This window comes from Polyodon spathula, chromosome 24 (genome assembly GCF_017654505.1).
Source record: "Polyodon spathula isolate WHYD16114869_AA chromosome 24, ASM1765450v1, whole genome shotgun sequence".
In the NCBI taxonomy this organism is placed as follows: Eukaryota; Metazoa; Chordata; class Actinopteri; order Acipenseriformes; family Polyodontidae; genus Polyodon; species Polyodon spathula.
Window position 1 is genome coordinate 4,050,469 of NC_054557.1, and position 18,960 is coordinate 4,069,428.

Sequence of the window (18,960 nt, forward strand, 5' to 3'; positions counted from 1 at the left end):
CATGTAATTTTAAGCTACTTGAAAACTGAACAGAAATCGTTACCGAGTTTGATTGCAAGTTTGATTGCAAATATTAATATCCTGGGTTAGAAATATCAAGAACACAATACTGTATATACTGCATGATTATTGACCTGGTGGTACTGTGTTAAACTGTATTACAGTATGCAGTTTTGATAGACCAAGGCTGACTGAGAAATATCTCTAGGTTTGGTCTGTGGAAAAGATGGCAACCCCAGCTCAGTGTGGCATGTATTACATTTTCATTTCAGACACTACTGGGTAAGCCTGCAGGCACCACAACAAAAATTGTTTAAACTTTGTACAGTATAACAGGAAGGGTTTTGATGCTTTCCATGTTCAAAGTTGATTGGACTTTTGAATTGTTATTTAGTTATTTTTTCATTTTTAGTCAGTCAATTTTTTTAGAATTATTTTTAGAAATAGTTATTTTTGTTTGACACATAGCATTTCATTTTCTGCAATATTGATTTCCAAAATGTGTTTCTCCTTGGTTGACTGTGTTTTGTTCCTTGACTTCCAAATATAATTTTACAGTTATTAATAGTCTCTTCAACAAAACACAATTCAGCTGTAGCAGCGCATATGTTTAACAGAAGTGCTTGAAAGTCAACCAAGACAAATCGGCCCAGGGCACTAAAATATAGAGAAGGAGTAATAGAGTAGTATAGTTTCAAGACATATTAGCTCCCTGTCAGGGCAGTTTTGTCTTGGTACTGCTTTCACCCACTCCTTGTTTTAAAATACAGGTAGTATGATATATGAATTGTAGTGTGACATTGTAGCCACTTTAGTTCAGGGATTGTTTGAATGCTGATATCTGACATATTTTCTCTGTGCCTTAGTACGTAAGGAAAAAAAAATCATTACCATTTTAATCTCACTAAACAAACGATTAGTCACAGAAAATCATGTACAGCATGCAATAGCACACTGCACATTACTGTTATATGAAAGTAACAGAAATAAAGTTTGAAAGAAAAAAATCTAATAAACAACTTGTGTACAAACTTATATTATTAGAACATGAATGATGAAATATTCCCCCCTGTCGAGCCATTTTTCATTAAAACAAACGCATGTTATAGTATCCCATTACCAGCTGTACTGGAGCTATTAGCGCCTGTCAATTTATAGAAAGGTAAGTCATGCTATTAAGGGTGGTATTAATACAAATGAATATAATAACAGTGTGTCTTTCAAAACTTTAGTTTACCTACTGTAAAAATGGTTCCCTGAACATGAAGATGGCCACCAAAACATCATTAATTGATATACGCCTGCCTATTGGTAGGTGTCACTGAGCTTTTTCTATCAAAGGTCCCACCTACCAAGGGTACATAACCGTCACGCAGGGGAGCCTCACCCTCTTTTCGCGACAAAACCATGAAGTTGACTGACGCGACCTCGCGGTTGGCGGCCATCCTCTCTTTCAGGGAACCAGGTTTACGGTAGGTAAACTAACGTTCCCTTTCAATTTGAAGATGGCCACCAAAACATCATTATGGGAAAACGAGTACTAGAGCCGTCGCGAGGGAGAAAAGAACGGCAGCATATGAGGGACGTCTAACCCTGCCAGACCAAGGTCAGCGGTGCAAGCGTGCAACCTCAAGGACCCTAGTGCCCACAGAGAGCAATGAGGGATCTATCAAGTTTAGGCGATAGAACCTGGAAAAAGCAAGCAGGGTAGCCCAGCTAACCGCATCACAAATCTCAGCCATAGAGGCACCTCGAAAGAGGGACCATGACATAGCCACACCTCTTGTGGAATGTGTGGCTACCCGTCCAGACGGGGATAAGCCAGCACCATCATACACAGACGACAATCCATTGCGACAGTCGCTGCTTCGAAAGGGGCTGTCCCAGGGTCCGTGTTCCATGGTAGACGAAGAGCTGGTCAGACTGATGCAGCACTCTCTTCCTATCCACATAACATCTCAATGCCCGAACTGGGCGGAGAAGGTTCAACTTCATATCATCCTCCGAAGCAAACAAATGAATGAAAAGAACGGATGAAAATAATCCAGTTTCACAGACTGATTCATGTCGAAGGCTGTAACCACCTTGGGGAGAAAATCAGAGTTTGCACGCAGTGACACTGCTACCATCATCCCAAATATGCATGCAGGAGCTATGGACAGTGCCTGCAGCTCACTAACCCGCTTTACGGAAGTGATAGCCAAGAGGAAGGCTGTCTTCATTGACAGATGCTTCAACTCAATGGGGTTTATAGGCTCAAACGGGGCCTGCTTGAGAGCCTCCAGTACAATCTCAAGGATCCATTCGGGGACAGTAGCCCTCCTAGGAGGGCTCGAGTGCCGAGTGCCTCGAAGAAAATGGGTAGTCAGAAAATGCGCGCCTGGGGACACTGTGTCAAAGGGGGCCTGGCAAGCAGAAATAGCTGCTAGGTATACCTTCAGTGTGGAAGGTGACCTACCAGCCTCAAGCAGATCTTGCAGAAACTGCAAGATGACAGGCATGGGACAGGAGATTGGATCATGACCATTAGTACGGCACCAATCTTGAAAATATTTCCACTTATAGACATATAGCGACCTAGTGGAATGCACCTAGCGTTCTGCAGAGTACCCACAACCAACGTCCAGCATCCCTTTCATCGGCTAAACCCATAACTGGCCTGCCCGGCTCCGGGTGCCAAAGTGTGCCTCTAGCCTGGCTGAGGAGATCTTGGCAAAGCGGGATCTCCCAGGACGGGCCATTCAGTAGCTGGCACAGGGTTGAGAACCAGATTCTCCTAGGCCACCTGGGGGCCACTAGGAGAACTGACGCCTTCTCTGACAGGACCTTTTCGAGAAAGGCCGGGAGTAATTGCAGGAACGCATAATGGAGCAGGAACGCGTAATGGAGCAGGAATGGCGGGAATGCGTAAAGGAACGCTCTGGGCCATATGTGGGCTAGGCTGTCAACGCCGAATGAACCGTGGCAGCGGTGGAGGGAGTACCACAGGGGGCAGTGTGTTGTCTCCGCCGAGGCGAAGAGATCAACCTGTGCCTTCACGAACCGTTCCCAAATGCGCTCCACCACCTGAGGGTGGAGCCGCCACTCCGACGCTGCCCAATTCTCCATGCCCAGAACATGCGTTGCCCGAAGGAACAACAGGTTCCATTGTGCCCAAATCAGGAGTCTGAAGGTTAGGCGATGCAACCCCGGGGACCAAGGCCATCCTGGTGACTGATGTGTTGTCTTCGCGGATCAACGCATGCTCGTTACACACCACGGGTAGGAAGTGCTGGAGGGCAAGGAACCCGCCTGCAGCTCCAGCATATTGATATGCAGGGACGTCCAGTGGCCCGACCAGGACCCGCTGACTGCTCTGCCTTCGCAGACCGCGCACCAACCTGAGTTGGAGGTGTCCGTCGTCACTACCTCGCAGTTGGAAATTCCTATTCGGACTCCTTGGTGCAGATGCAATATAGCCCTTTACCAACGCAGGGCCACTGAGCAAGCAAGACACACTGTCAGCCGACAGTGTCCGTCGTGCTTGGGATGCAGATAGAACGCATCGAGCCACGCTTGCAGCGGGTGCATGCGCAGTAAGCCAAGCCCGATGGCTGATATTGCTGCGGCACAAGACAAGGGGCACCCTCGATCCATGTCAAAACAGGGAGAGTTGGTCCTGGAGAGCTGCTACTCTGTCGTCCGACAGGTAAGTTTGCTATTAATTGGCTCTAGCATCATTGAGGGTGAGACCCGGTCTCAAACAGATGCTTCATCACAAATAGCTGAGATTCCTGCGACTGGGCAGATCAACCAGTCGTACAGGCAATTCATCACCCTGATCACTTGCCAGAGCTGGGTCCCAGTGGAATTCATACTACATTATCTTTTTAAACTGCAAGGCAGTTAAGAAAACACATATACACACACCCATCAGCAAGGTAAAATAGCAGTCACAATGGCCACGTGTGTAACTGTTTTTTTTTTTTTTTAAACAGTGCACCGAGTAGGTGGCTGAGGCAGTCCAGCAGAGTCAACTCTACAGCAGAGCACGGTAGAGCCGGCATCCGATGGAGGATCACGCGTCTCTTTCTTTTAAACTGCAATAGCAGAGGAAAACACAAAACAGTGAGAGCTGTAAGGTTCAAGCAGACTGCAATCGCAAAGCAATGTAGCCTGTTACACAGTAAAAGAGTAAACACAGCGTAGTGGCTGGACATGGGTATCTAGCCTGGACTACGTGCAGTTACACAACCGGGGCAGTGCGTAGCCTACAGCGGAGTGGAGCACAGTCTACTAGCAGAGGCAACAAGGTACTGTTGCGCTAGGTCTGAAACAGTGGCCAAGCACTGTGTGCACTGCGTGCACCATGCAACCCGAGCGCAATGCACAGAGTACCGTGCACTATGTGCAACGTGTACTGTGCAGCACTGCATTCCCACACTAGCGCCAGATAGTGTGCACCGCACGCACCGAGTACCGTGCAGCACCGAGTCCCGTGCACACTGCGTGCTGTGCAGCACCAGGTATAATGTGCACCGCGTGCACCGAGCACCGTGCTACTGATTGCATTGAGTATCATGCAGCGCCAGTCACGCGCTACTGAGTACCGTGCATCACCGGTGTGCTAGCCTGATCGATACAGCAAGTCAGTAAGCACCATGCGCACTGTGGTGCCGAAGTAGCACGGGCTGAGTCTCATGCACTGCGGTATAAACACTGGGACAGCTATGCACGGTGCCTACCCTGACCACGTGGTCACACACCTGAGCAGCGTATAGCGTACATACAACAGGGGGACAGGGCCGAAGCCGCGGCAGGCGATTGACTTTACAACACAGTAATACAAAAATAGTTTTTAAAATACAAGGAATGAGGAGTATATGGCTGGTCCGGCTGTAAGAAGCCATGCTGCATCTAGTCTTCTACGCAAGCACAGGGACGCAAAGCTACAATCAAAACAAGGCCAGACCTGCGGCCCGCAGGCGGCTGGTGGGCTAACTCGACAGCGAGGACAAGGCAAGCCCAGCCCTGTGGAGTAACAGCGCTCTCCCAAGTAAGAAAGGGTGAAAAACACACACAATCCTTAACAATAATACTTACCGTATTAAGACGTACAGACAGAGAGAAGCAGCTTGACATGCGGAGCGAGCAGGTGCTGATAGTTAGAAACAGAATAAAAAAGGCTATGAATTAAAGCTACTGATTCCAGGAAAATTGTCGAAGTCGGCTTTCAGCACGAAATGCAGGGGAACTAGCAGTAACTTACGCAGCGCTTTTTAAGAAGAAAAAAGGTCTCAATGCAACACAGAGAGGTCTTACCGTACCAATCTTGAGAAGCGAAAAGAGGATGAGGCTCCCCTGCGTAACAGTTATGTACCCTTGGTAGATGGGACCGAGGGGGTCAACGAAGGGAGGGGGCCTATAGGCAGCTTTGATAGAAAAAGCTCAGTGACACCTACCAATAGGCAGGCGTATATCTCATAACAGTGTTTTGGTGGCCATCTTCGAATTGAAAGGGAACAACACATTTGAGACGTATATAAAGAAAGGAAGTGCATAACAGATAAGATGAATGGAATTATAATGTTGGGTGAAAATGGCTAAACATATGGGAGGCATTATCCATAATGGATAATTGTTGTTTGGATAATTTGTGTTAAATAAATTGATGATTACTTACCAGTTGTAACCAGACATTAGTTGTTAAAACTTGATTCTTCTCATCCTGTAAAACAAATGAATAAGTTGGCTGAAGATTTTAGTGGGGTGTCAATGGAGTACTAAAGGAGTGAAGCCTAGATTTGACAGAACTGCAGCCTCTAAAATTTATATCCTAGAACACTGTATTAATTCCCAATCATTATATATATATATATATATATATATATATATATATATATATATATATATATATATATATATATATATATATATATATATATATATAAAACAGTAATAATAAAAAGACTAATAAAAGGCCTGTGTATATAAGTCTTCAATCTTGACTTAAAAACAAAAAGACTCCTAGCTTCTCTGACAAAAAAAGGCAGAGCATTCCATAATGTAGGAGCCTTACAGAAAAGGCCCTTCCTCCCATACTATTAATATTTACCCTTGGAATAACCAAGAGCCCTGCATTCTGAGGTCTAAGATTCTGCTTAGGAATGTATGGGATCAATAACTCTTGTAAATAACTGGATGCTAATCCATTAAGGGCTTTATAAGTTAAAAAATGCAATCTTAAAATCAATTTGAAACTGCACAGGAAGCCAGTGTAAGGAGGCCAAGACAGGAGTAATATGTTCACCTTTTCTGGTTTTAATTAGAATTGTTGCAGCAACATTCTGAATAAGCTGCAATCGAGACACCAAATATTTTGGAATCCCAGAAAAAAGTGTATTACAATAGTCGATTCTCGCTGAAACAAAGGCATGCATTAGCCTCTCAGCATCAGATACAGAAATAATTGATCTAAGTTTAGCTATATTTCTCAAATGATAAAAAGATGCTTTAGTAATTTTCCTAATATGGGACTCAAGATCAAGAAGAATTAAAATGGACTAATCTCTACCAAAATACACTTGGAATGATTAATGACATAAACGCACCCATGTGCATCTCTCAAAAATCAGTTTCTGTCGTCCTGAATATCCACTGCAACTAACTCAAATGTAATTATATTTAGTCAGTAGGAGAGTGCAAAGTACTCTAGTGCAGAAACCAGCTGGTGATAAATTATTTGTCAGTAATATCCTTTTCTAGGCTGTGGACTTTCCAAATGATAATCAGTAATAAACTAAATAGAGACATTTACATGTTTATAAAAGTTATAGGACAAGTCACACGATGGACAATGTGGTGCACTAAAATGAACAGCAGGATGTGTCACTGAAGCCTAGCCAGATTGTGCAGCAATGCTGAATGGTTCTGGGTGGGGTGGAGGTATTGGGTCTGTTTTATGGTACACTGTTTCAGGGGTTGACTAATGTTTATCCATATCGAGTACAGCAGAGTCACTGTCTGGGTCACAGTTATTTCTTTGGGGTATGGGTGATGTTACTGCTTATAGTAGTGGATGCCAGTCCTGCATTTCATTGGGAGAAGGCAGCCACCACCCACTCAAAGAATCTAGGGAGGCTAGGTGAGCAGGGTGGATAAAGCTGCACACTCCCACCCCAGCAAGGGAACTGTCTGCAAGTATTATGTTGGCAACTGCTAGATGAGTTTGTTTGAGGGTTAAATAAGTTCAAGTGGAGGGACTGATAGGAGAGGCAGGCTCCCATGATCATCTGAATCTCAGCCTATGACTGTGAGGTTTGTATTTCCAGGAAAACTGATCCTCCACCCTTCAATCAGCTGTGTGGTGGTGGTTCTTGTCATAAACACCCCCTCTAATATTATTAAGCTGTCCACCACCTCTTCTCCAGCAGGTAGGCTTCACTTCTATCAGCTGCAACCAGGATCTGAACCAGCTGATCGTATCTCACCCTGCACGCCAGAAAGATGCCTTTACCGGTTGAGCCACGGGGGACCCTATCAGTTCTTTCTTTCAACACTGAGAATCCGCTTAAATGAATGGCAATTAATGAATGATGATGATAACGATTGCAATTGCAGATGATTTATGAATGTGAAGGGCGCTCAGGGCCCGAGTGAAATATAAATTTGGCGGGTGGTCTCATCCGCGGGTGCCTGGGAGCTACTTGCGTGAGGCCGGCTGGAAAAATATGAACAGCTACATGCACACCAGTGCCGCAGATAGGATGTGGCTATGAGCCACCTCCCCCCAAAAGACAAGGCCGCCAAACTATGAATGAATAATGACAAATATTTAACGCTCTCCATAGTGGCACTCTGTCACCTAACCCCCAAATATTGAATTTAATGAAAACCAACAGCGGAGACACGGCCCGTCCCCCAGAGCATAACCGCGCCGAGGGAGAGAGCCCAGCCTCTCAAACCCAACTACGCACCAAGCAGAACTACTAAATACGAACCGCACAGCACTCAGGTAAGGAAAAAACCCCTACTCACATATTTTTAATTTATTTAGGGGGAAACATCAGGAAATCCGAGCTAAGGGTAGCCCTTCCTCCAGGCTCTAAGCGGTCAACTCCCAATTCGGCCTCCCAGCGATTGACTGAGCAGCCGAAACAAAAAAAGCGACATAATACACAGAGCTTTTATGCACTTGCTGATGATGTATTGGTTATGGGCGGATTCTCCTTCCAGAAGAGCAACCAAGTTTACAATTCTGTCATAATTCGGTTAGCTTTCTGGCAGCACAGATTGCTCCAATGAGCAAAACCACGGAAAATATGGCTGCAGCTTTCCAAAATACTTCAAAATAACAAAGCTGTTTTTAATGGTGACCTACAATGGATGTCAAAATATAATTGTCTAAGGTACCTACATTTATGACTTGTTCTTCATCAGTTATTAGTTACCTTTCTTGCCTTTTAGTGTCAAATTCAATTCTGTCAAAAACCCTAAATATGTATGCTGTGTGCAGCTGAGGTGCTATGTCTAAATATGTATGAGAGCTTAACTCCTTTCTAACCCTAGAATGCTGATAACTGCCTTCAAGTGTTCAATTAAAAACCCGATATTGTATTCATCTCCTGGAGCTAAAAACAGATGCTGAAAAATACCTTCTGAGGAAGTGTTCAGGCTTTGAATATTAGAATATGGTAATTAAAGGCTGACTCAGCACAGTAAGAACTCTATCACTTGCAAAACTAATCTCTCAACTCTATGGGACTTCATCATCTAGCCCTGCCTGTCCAAATTAACACATCCCCACACTATCTAGAAGTTTTTGTTTAAGAACTAGGAAAAGCATGATACAAGGGACCTTATATTTTTATAGACTGGACAGTGTTGAGATGCCAAAAACATGGTCAAATTCCTGTCTTACTAAGTTAACTGACAGTTTGATGTGTTTCTGCTTTGGAAGATTATAACTGCAAGATCATAGTACAAATTGTGTAAACAAAAAATAAATAATAATGTTAGCTGCTTTAATCATTGTATTGTTAAAATATGACTACTGGATGCTATGGAGGAAAGGGCTGTTCGACAGTGCTGTACTGCTCAGAGGCTTTTCAAGAAGAAAGTAACGTATTGGAAACAAAATGTTGAACATTTCAAATTGGTACTGCAGTTATCTTTTAAACCTCAGCCACAAAGCCAATAGAAACACCAGGTTTCAAAACATTCCAGTTCATCTTATTTAGCCATAAGTGTTGTCTTGTGCATGGTAGAGTGCCAACTAATATGAGTTCTAAGGACACGGATAACAGCATTATCTATGCATGATTTATATAAAGTTAATGTGTACAGCTGACCTTGCCTCATGGGTTAAGAGTGTAATTTCTTGATCTCTTTGGTGACATAACCTCTTGCCTACCCAAAGTGCTCATGAGAAGACACTCTTATACCATAAAAGACATGGTCAGCTAGACATATTAACTTTTAGCTCAGTGCTCCACTTTGTAGCTGCATTGTAGCCATAGTTAAGAGACTGTGGTATCTTTTTCAGCCTTATAACAAATATGCAAGTGGTAGTGGAATGGAATTGTGGGGCAATTAGAAAGAGCTGATGACTTGTTTAACAGTATAAAGGACAGCCTTATGTGTAACAGGAGCACTGTATTTCACTGATTTCATTTTGTGATAATAATCACTAAAATCATTGAGTTTACTTACCACATCCATTATCTGCATTAGGCTAAGACTGAAAGAAACAGTTAAAGCATGGGAGTCATTTGCCACGGGTCTCTCAAGAGGGTTGTAATTCTTCATCAGCTCCTTGTATAATTTCCTCTGATACTCTCCTTGAAAGGAAACTGGGGGAGAATTAACAAAAAGGGAGTGAGAGTAATACAGGTTTTCGAGGTAGCAGAATCTGGTCCTGTTGTTTACAGTCGTTCAGAGTTACTCTGGAGCTTCTTTATTTACCAGCACTCCAGTATACAATATTTTTCATGTGATTTATTCAACTATTCATGTTATTAATGTACAAGCTCATAACGCTCCAGTAAGCGCATGATTGTTCATGATTTGGTAGTAACTTATTTTTTCTCTGATTAATTATAAAAGCCAAAAAGATTAGTTCGGAGGTGAATGCCTATGTTGAGGAAAAAAAAGTTTTGTTTTTTTTTGTTTTATTTTGCAAAAATGGCTGCTAACAAAGTATAATTATAAAAAAAATACATACATATATATATATATATATATATATATATATATATATATATATATATATATATATAGATATTGATAAAATGTCCCATTGATCAGTGGAAATCCCATCAGAACAACGTTTTCAAGAGGAAACAATCACATTTATGTTGGAGAGCTGTCATTTAAATTTGAAAAGAAAACTTTTAACAGACAGAACCCTTATAAGTTATAAGACATAAGTGGGGCTTCTGATTTTTGGTTTTAACCGATAAAAATTATAAAACACCTACCAGTACAGACCACTGGGAGAAGCAGAGGTATTAAATAAGCTGCAGGAGCTAAAAAATCTCAACCAGATGAAATGCATCCCAGAGAGCTTAAGGAAAAGGTGTAGAAATATGTAGACCACTGGCTACTATCATGACAAAAATCTATAGAAACAAATGAGATTCCTGTACACTGGAAGCTTACAAATGGTGTGTCAATATTTAAAAAAGGGGATAGAACAGACCCAAGTAATTACAGACCTGTAAAATGCAAACTGAGGGAAGCAATATCAGGTGGTAATATTGAAGCCTATTTGCACATCAACAATGTTCTGTAATAGAAGCTATCCAGCATTGATTCAGAAAAGGGAGGTTGTACTTAACTAATCTACTGGACTTTTCTGAGTGCTTATTATATAATTTAAGTTGATGTTAAAAAATTCCCACACAAAAAGATTGATACTTAAATTAAAATCAGCAGGAATATGTGTAATTGGACAAATAACTGGTTACAAAAATGGAAAGCAAAAACCTTTTTTAATTTGCAGATGTTAGAAAAATAGCAGGAGTAGTGAACTCAGAAACAACAGCCCAGATAATTCAAAGGGAGAATTCAGCTATTTGTGAGACTGGAGGGCAATGGCTGGTTCCTACAAGTGGAAAGGATCTTGATGTGTAGCACCCTTAGGAAACAAATCTTTTTACAAATCTGGAAGGTGTAGGGTCCTAAAAAAGAGGGACCATCATTTGAACATTTTGATCAACTTGTGAATTAAGCCATTGTTGAGCATGTAGACAGACCCATTTGCAATTACAGTCAGAAGCTCCTCAGTGTTCCCTAGTGAGTTGCAATGTTTATGGATTCTGGGGTAGCCGTGGCTCTCTGTTCTGAAGTCTGCCTCCTTCTTAGTGTTCCGACTGAGCTATTCTGAGTGATCTTGCTTCTTTGATGTCTGTATTTCTGCAGGGCAGCCAGCTCTGTTAGTGTGGTTTTGTTTTATTAACTGGGTTTTTGCTCTAATCGGCATCGTTCTTTAAAGTTTTAAATATACGGAGTGGCAATACATATTGCATTAGCTGACATTTTTTTAAATGCTGGAATAGTTTAAGCATGGAAGATAATTATATGTACAGAAACAAGTAGATAATTATAGAGGACTGTGGCAGGCTGGCGAGTGGATAGAGGCCCAGAGACAGTCCTAATTTTATTATAAATAAACACAAAAATGAAAGGGCACAAGGACCAAAATAAAGGGATTTAAACACAAATAAAGCAAGACAAAAAAACAAATAACAAAAATAACAATTTCCAGGCTGGGCAATGCCTTCACTGGATTCAAACATACAAACAAACCACCAGCCTGCGTCCTCAGCTCCCTCCTCTCTACTGGGAGGCTGAGGCCTCCTTTTATGCCAGGTGGCTAAATGATAATTGATTAATTACATTAGTTGATTGCTCCCACCTGGGGCAATCAACCTGGGCAGGGAGGAGAATTTAACTCCATCCCTGCCAGTATTTCCAAGGGCAGAGCCCTCCTCTGCCACAAGGACACACACCATTTAATCTTATTAAACAGGTAAGAAATGAAATGTTCACTGCTGCAACAACCAGCTCAGGTGAACTGAAGGTCAGTTTGCAACCAGCGCCAAGCCAATCACCTCTCACACCCAGGTTGACAGTAGATGGTGGCACACTAAGTCCAGCCCTGCAGTTCATTTGAGCTCAAAGGGGTGCCTGGCCAGGAGGATGTGCCCAGTGAGCTCAGGCAGACACTTCCAGGGCTGGCCTTTATTCTCCAGAGGTCATTAGCTCGCTGACATCCGCTCTCAAGTTCCTGAGCGTAAAATAGGAAGCTCTCTTGGTCATGGGATCGGTGGACGCCCACTGAACCTTTGGTTCTCCTGAGCTGAGTGGGGAATTGCTGCGGTGAGGGGAAAGAATGATTGGATTTTCCAAATTGGGGAGAAAATCGGTTGCAAAATTAAAATAAATAAATAAAGACTTGGTTATAAAATTAATACATTTTGAAGAAATATACATGTGATAGAGAACATAATTGGTACAAGGAGTGTAAAGGAACTCCCTGTCAGACTGCAGAGAGGTACATAGCCAGAAAACATACACAAGACCCTGGTACATATCCACCAGGCATGGGTCTGATTCCTAATCACTTAACATGACTACACCATGTATGAATACACACTACCAGGGAGCAATGTGGCAGCTGGATTTTAGTCCAGGCTGTTTGGGTTCCCAAGTACATGCCAAAATCCCATACATTGTCTTCAGTTGTTTTACAGTTTCAACAGTAAACTATGACCGTCTCCCTCTAGAGGCCATATTATGCAGCAACATCTTTCTTTTATAATATGGTGCACTACCCACCACTTTAAACACCTCCGCTTTCTTATATGTTTCTTTTGCCCTGGCCACTCATTTCTATGCATCATGGAAATGACATTGATGAGAGCACTATGGGGTAACTCAGTGCAGCATAGGATCACTAGTCCCAAAACTGGACAAACATATAGTACAGAGACTCACATCTGGACGCAAGGTAATACATTTCCCAATATCCGTTACACTCAACTACAAAATAGTGAATTTGTGTTATAAGAAGTACTTTCAATAAATGACTGCTAATCTTGGTTAGGGCCATGCAGAGAGCTAAACTTGTGGCCTTTTAATAAATGAATAATTACACAGCTGAAATACATACATTGCTGGGGATTTTTTTAAATATTTTGGGGGAATTTCGTTTTTTAAGTGAATGTTAGATAAGTTGCTTTGTTAGCACTTTTGAAACCCATGCTGTATAAAGAGGACACAGCAGTGTTAATTTTTACTGTCAGTGTAAAAATTGGACTACCCATACTTTAAAGACTATTTTTTTTATGTTTAACAGCCTACCTGTTTTAGTTTTGGATTTCCAATGATAAAACAGTGGAAATGAGTACTTCACCGTAGACAGTACACTCGGGACTAATGGAAATTGAAGAACGACACCACAAAACAAACATCACTGTGCACTTACCGACAATCCGCACTGTTGCTGACAGTCTAGGGCACGAATGGAGTGGACTGCATCTTCAGTTATCAACATAACTATTGTACATCCATCATTACTGGGTTTTGAGAATACAGAGTTGTCTTAAATAAATACAATAAAACCAAATCACCACGTTAACCCAGCTACCTGTAGAGATTACCTGAGGAACACGTAGACACAGGTACAATGACATACAATAACTGGTAAGAACGCATGTATGCCCAATGGACCTTCTGTGAGTTAAGAAAAAGTTATGGACATTTCACTTAATTTAAATAAACGCACGAGAGTTTAACACATAAACCACTTACCATTCACCAAACAGAGGATGCATATTACTGACAGGTTAAAATCCGGAATCCACATCGTTTAAAATTAATATAAATTCTATCTTCTTCCTCTGAAGATATAATCCCGTATCCAGACCTCTGCGCTTTAAATAAAGCCTCGGTCAAAAAGGCATTATTATGGAGCTAGCCAGGTAAAATCTGTTAGTCTGTCATCAGATTCACTTTTGTGTCCGTGAGTGTGCTTGTGTGAGCAGGTTTGAGGTCTAATAAAGCCGAGGCAACAAAAGGAAATCGAGAGTGAGGTAAAGATGGTCACAGAGTACTTCCCTCAAACGTTCAAAAAAGAGACAGCTGTGGTAGGACCATATGTGTTTTTTTTTTTTTTTTTTTTTTTTTTATAACACAAAAGAGACGTCCGTCTTCTCTGGCTGAGGCAAAATATGGTAATTATTCTACAAAATAAATACAGTTAGAACTCTAGAAAATGAAAATAGAATACGTTTTTATTATTATTACAAACCCAAATCGAAAGAGAAATGGGTCTTCACAATCACACTGCTATTGCAAGCCTCCTGCAACAACTAAAACCGACATAAGACGAATAGACGGCATTAACCCCTGCGTCACCACATTCCTCCTCCCCTTCCCACGGAGAAAGCAATTTTCAAGCCAAATCAAGTCTACTTCATCCTAGGGCTCAGCCCCATATTCCTGTCAGTTATGTTGGTCTGGCCACCTCGCTGTTTTCTGAATGTGTGTGTGTGTTTTTTTTTTTTTTTTTTTTTTTTTTGTTTTGGTTTTTTTTTTTTACTGTACAGTAAGTGTTTGTTTAACGTTGTCTGGCCACAATCCAGACTTTTTGGAATACCAGACAACCTCCAAAATGCACATAAAACACGTTATAAGCATAGGTTAAAACGAAAAAGTTCAATTATTTAAATATATTTGTGCACAAAACAAAGTTGTATAAAATGGGGTCAACACTTAACACTATCAAAATATGAGAAAGGACACTAGCTACCTTAATTAAAGTGCATCAACATGAAGTGAAAATGTCATAAACACCATACAGGGTGGAAGTGATAGAGGAGTACAAGCTCCTGGTCAACCCAGGTTATTAAAGATGCAAATATGAAATCTAGTGCTTAAAATAGGAATGTACATTAATTTGAATAGTACTTCTTATTTTTATTTTAGGTTTTAAGCTTTGAAATGATATTGCTGAAGAAAATGTGTAAAAATTTGTTATTAGGTATATAATATATATATATATATATATATATATATATATATATATATTATATATATATGTCAAAGTACAAATTAAACTTAGCCCCTCAATTCTTAACCCTCAGGGTCTAAACATTAAGTAAAAACTGGTCTGCAAAGTACAGCAGACAGGGTCAAGCCCACATCTCATTTACATCTTAATATACATCCATTGCAATATCCAACTACAACCAAGGAACACTGCCTTGTAAAATCGAATGCATGTGTTCAATAAAGATTCATATCAATTAAATACTTGAGTCGATAGTTCGAGAGATCCGTATGTCTAATTCAATTCATATCATATTATTCCACAACTTAGAGGCTGACAGGTGGATCTGTAGGCAAACAAACCAATTGCACAGTGTTATAGATAGGAAGAGTTACACTCCTAGTAAAAATGATGCATGGACTTCTAAAATTGGCAAGAGAAAATGGCAGCTAGTTATCGATAGAACTCCATTGATTCTGTAAAACGGTTGCTAAAGATTTATAGAAATGTATAGATTACCTACAATTCTGTAGGAAACAAGATATATGGAGGTCACTAGATAAGGTTATCTTTCCTGTTTTATACTGGAGAATACAGACTGACACAGAGGTGGGCAAATTAAAATGTTTTGTGAATTATATAAATCCACAGCTCCAGTCAGCATTAGTTATGATGGAGCAGACAGTACACCTGAGGGTTGATTGTACTATAGGTGCTTGACTCAGAGGTGCTTCCATGACTGGCCAAAACAATGTTCATATATCCCCTCACAGCAATTTAAACACCTTGACATACCACTGGCCTCCCACATAGCCCTACATCTTCTAGTCTAATATCGAACAATTTCCAATCTTTTTTCCATCCCTGTATGTAGTTATATTATCATCAAACGAGTATTGCACACCCTGTATCCCAGGACTGTCTCAATACTTGTACAGTACTCAACACATTGTGTGAAGGAGGAACACAGTTCGTGTTAAATGACTTTATAGTTTATGAACAACAAATGTTATTTGAAATTAAAGAAAAAAAAACCTGTGCTGCCCCTTATCCAACACTTAATACAAACTCCTATTAAGAAATGTTTGGGCCCTGTTTTGTTGTAAATGTGAACCGATTTCTGATGGCGAACAAGCAACGTTGACTATAAAACATGCCACGCATTCATTCTCCAGGGTCTTGTTTGGTTTTTTGAAGTTTGCACTGTTGTGAATTTTAATAGACATGTTTTGCTTCAAGAGGTGTTTCAACTTTCAGAATTGTTTGAAATTAGGTGCCATCTGGGAAATAAAATATGTAATGTGTTTTGTTGTAACTTTTTCATTACCACTTTAAGTGCTTGGGTTTTTAATTTGGAAATTGCACAAGCTTTTTTTTTTTTAATCTAAACTGTGGAGGATATTAATGCTTGCAATCTACCATATACATCAATGTATTATTGAGTTGATTGCCGAGCTTACTCATAATAGGGATTATTTGTACAAAACCACTGGATCAAACTTGCTGTGTTTTATGCACACAAATATTAAAAGATGGACAAACAGGCCCAAAGACAGATGGACACACGGCAATCAGACAGTTAATCGAACCAGCAGGAGCTCTGCCAGCTGGAGCGATACTGACCAAGATATGCAAGGAGTGATATTGATTCGAAACAGTGTTTAGGATAAATAAGACATGTGCACACAGAAGGATAATAATTAAACTATTTTTGATCATTTGTATCTTTTTTTTTTTCACAGAGCATAGGTAAATAAGCTAATGAATTACTTTTTCAACTTCTACTGAGAAATGTTTGCCAAGTGAAAGAGATTATTTTCTTCTAAGCACTGCAGTGTATCTAGTTCATGGTCCTTCCTTCAACAGTGCTGGCTGCTCTGATTCAAATTAGTGGCAGGTTGTAGGAACTGAAAAACAGCATTTTTAAAGATAAAATCTTATTATAGGACACAGTACTGGTTTTTCAAAACCCTATGGAATTCTTTTATGAGCAATTTTTTATGGAATTATTTTACTGCAATTCATAACAGTCTATGAAGTATTTCAGATGCAACTTGGTTTAAACATATATTGTACTTACCTACATTGTGTGCTCTAGACAACTTCTTTGGTTCCACAAAGCGAGATCCTAAATCCCAAAACATAACACATTTAGCTGTATGATCCCCGCCTAGCAGCATTTTCATGAGCCAAAACTAGGTGTTACTTAAGCTAAGTGGCAGAGGTTGCATAACTAGCCCAATCGTCAGCCAATCCAATGGTATAGATTCATCTGGTTATTTACAAAATCCAATAGGATGCCTGGCCTGGAGGAGGGCACATTTAATACAGAAACACGTGTGCTACGAAGACAGCTGCTCACATCTGTCTTGTTAATCCAAGCTTTAAGAAGGTTGAAATTAATTCTGTTTGTATATGAAGCAATTTGTTTGCAATTGTGTACTCCAATATTTCCAAAGACATGTATGAACAGGCAAGCTTTTAATGATGCACTGAACTATACTTTTAAAGAGTAGTGCAGGCTTTGCAATGACATTTAACAATTACATCCCAAAAATAAATAGGGATACTAAATTCTGTGATGGATGCTTAAAGAGTTAGTATGTGGGTTCCGAAAAATATAACGTTACATGTCCCCACTTGTTGCTACAACTGTTTAAATAATGTACCTTTAATTTTCTTTTCATTGTAAACATCCTGATAATGTTTTACACTTATAATTAAAATCAGTTTCAAAACTCTTTTCAAAATGGCCGCTCTAGTGAACTGGTTTGAGATCTGTTCTCTAAATCACTGCATGAAGAGCTATTAAAAAAAAAAAAACGTAACAAGTGCTCTGGCTTTTCTGTTCCATACCAGATCATGGATAGTTCTTGTTGCTATTTGTTCGACAATGTGGGCAACAATCCTTAGACTATCAGTGCACATCCTGTGGGCAACAATCCTTACACTATAGAGCGGCAATTTTGAGAATAGCTTTGAAACACACTTTAAAGTTATAAGTGTAAAATATGCTGTACACCAATAGATGTTTAGATGTCTTTTAGGATTTAACAAAAAAACTTCAGTTTCTGCAAAGCCTTCTTTGTTTAACTGTCAGCTTGACCCAAATCTACATGGTTTGGTTATGTTTCATCCTTTTCTGTTAATATGTATGTGCTAAATCTGAATTTCTTTCATAGATAATTCTAATTTTACAACACCTGCATGCCACTGAGTTAAATGGCACCTCAGGTTTTATTTTGTTCCTGTTAGCGACATTCTTCCTCTAATTTCAATAATTATTTACAAATGATTTTGTTTGTTGAAAGAAAAGAGCTGTCAAAAAGCAGACTTTAACTGAAAGCATTTTGTCCTTGTCATGTGCAGTTAAACCGGTATCCACGGCGCACGCACAATATTTTTTTTGTCAGGGATCCACCAACCAATACACACTGTCATTTTTTTTTTTTTACTTCAATTAATTGATATTTTTTTCTTTGTCAATCTACCACTGTGTTAGTCATTACCAGTCTCCCATCATTTGCTGTCTTCATCAAGCTCAGTTAATTGGTTTTCGTTAGCGTCTTAGTCATGCCAAGTTCGTTGTCTCTTCATCCTCGTCTTAGTCATCTATTTTCATCCTCTCATTCTCACTGTTAATAAAATTATAACTCCTTGTCCACAAATATTTAACACTGGTGGTTAATTACAAACAAGAGATGCATTTACAAGTTGCATTGGAAGAGGAAAGAGTTAAAGAGGGTATGTTTCTTGTTTAGAATAATTGTTACTTTAGTTACTGCACCACAATAATGACTCATTGATTATCACATGCACTGCTTATCAAGCAGCTTGGCTGCTCCTGGAAGAATTAAAGCAGTGAATTTCTCATTTTGCTTTCAAGGACAACAGGGTTGTTTAAAAACCCACACTACATTACAGCT

General features: G+C 40.3%; 1 protein-coding gene across 1 annotated transcript in view; it reads right to left on the bottom strand.

The window, feature by feature from the left end:
* LOC121298794 (neuronal acetylcholine receptor subunit alpha-7-like) overlaps window positions 1-14,335 on the bottom strand; it is a 31,228-nt gene extending 16,893 nt beyond the window's left edge. Inside the window, exons 1-3 of the mRNA XM_041226011.1 lie at window positions 13,795-14,335; window positions 9,691-9,830; window positions 5,663-5,707 (exon numbers count right to left, since the gene is read on the bottom strand). Of these exons, the coding sequence (XP_041081945.1) occupies window positions 5,663-5,707; window positions 9,691-9,830; window positions 13,795-13,849 (240 nt within the window). The 5' untranslated portion in view covers window positions 13,850-14,335. The remainder of the gene's footprint in view (window positions 1-5,662; window positions 5,708-9,690; window positions 9,831-13,794) is intronic.
* Between the last annotated feature and the right edge of the window lie 4,625 nt (window positions 14,336-18,960).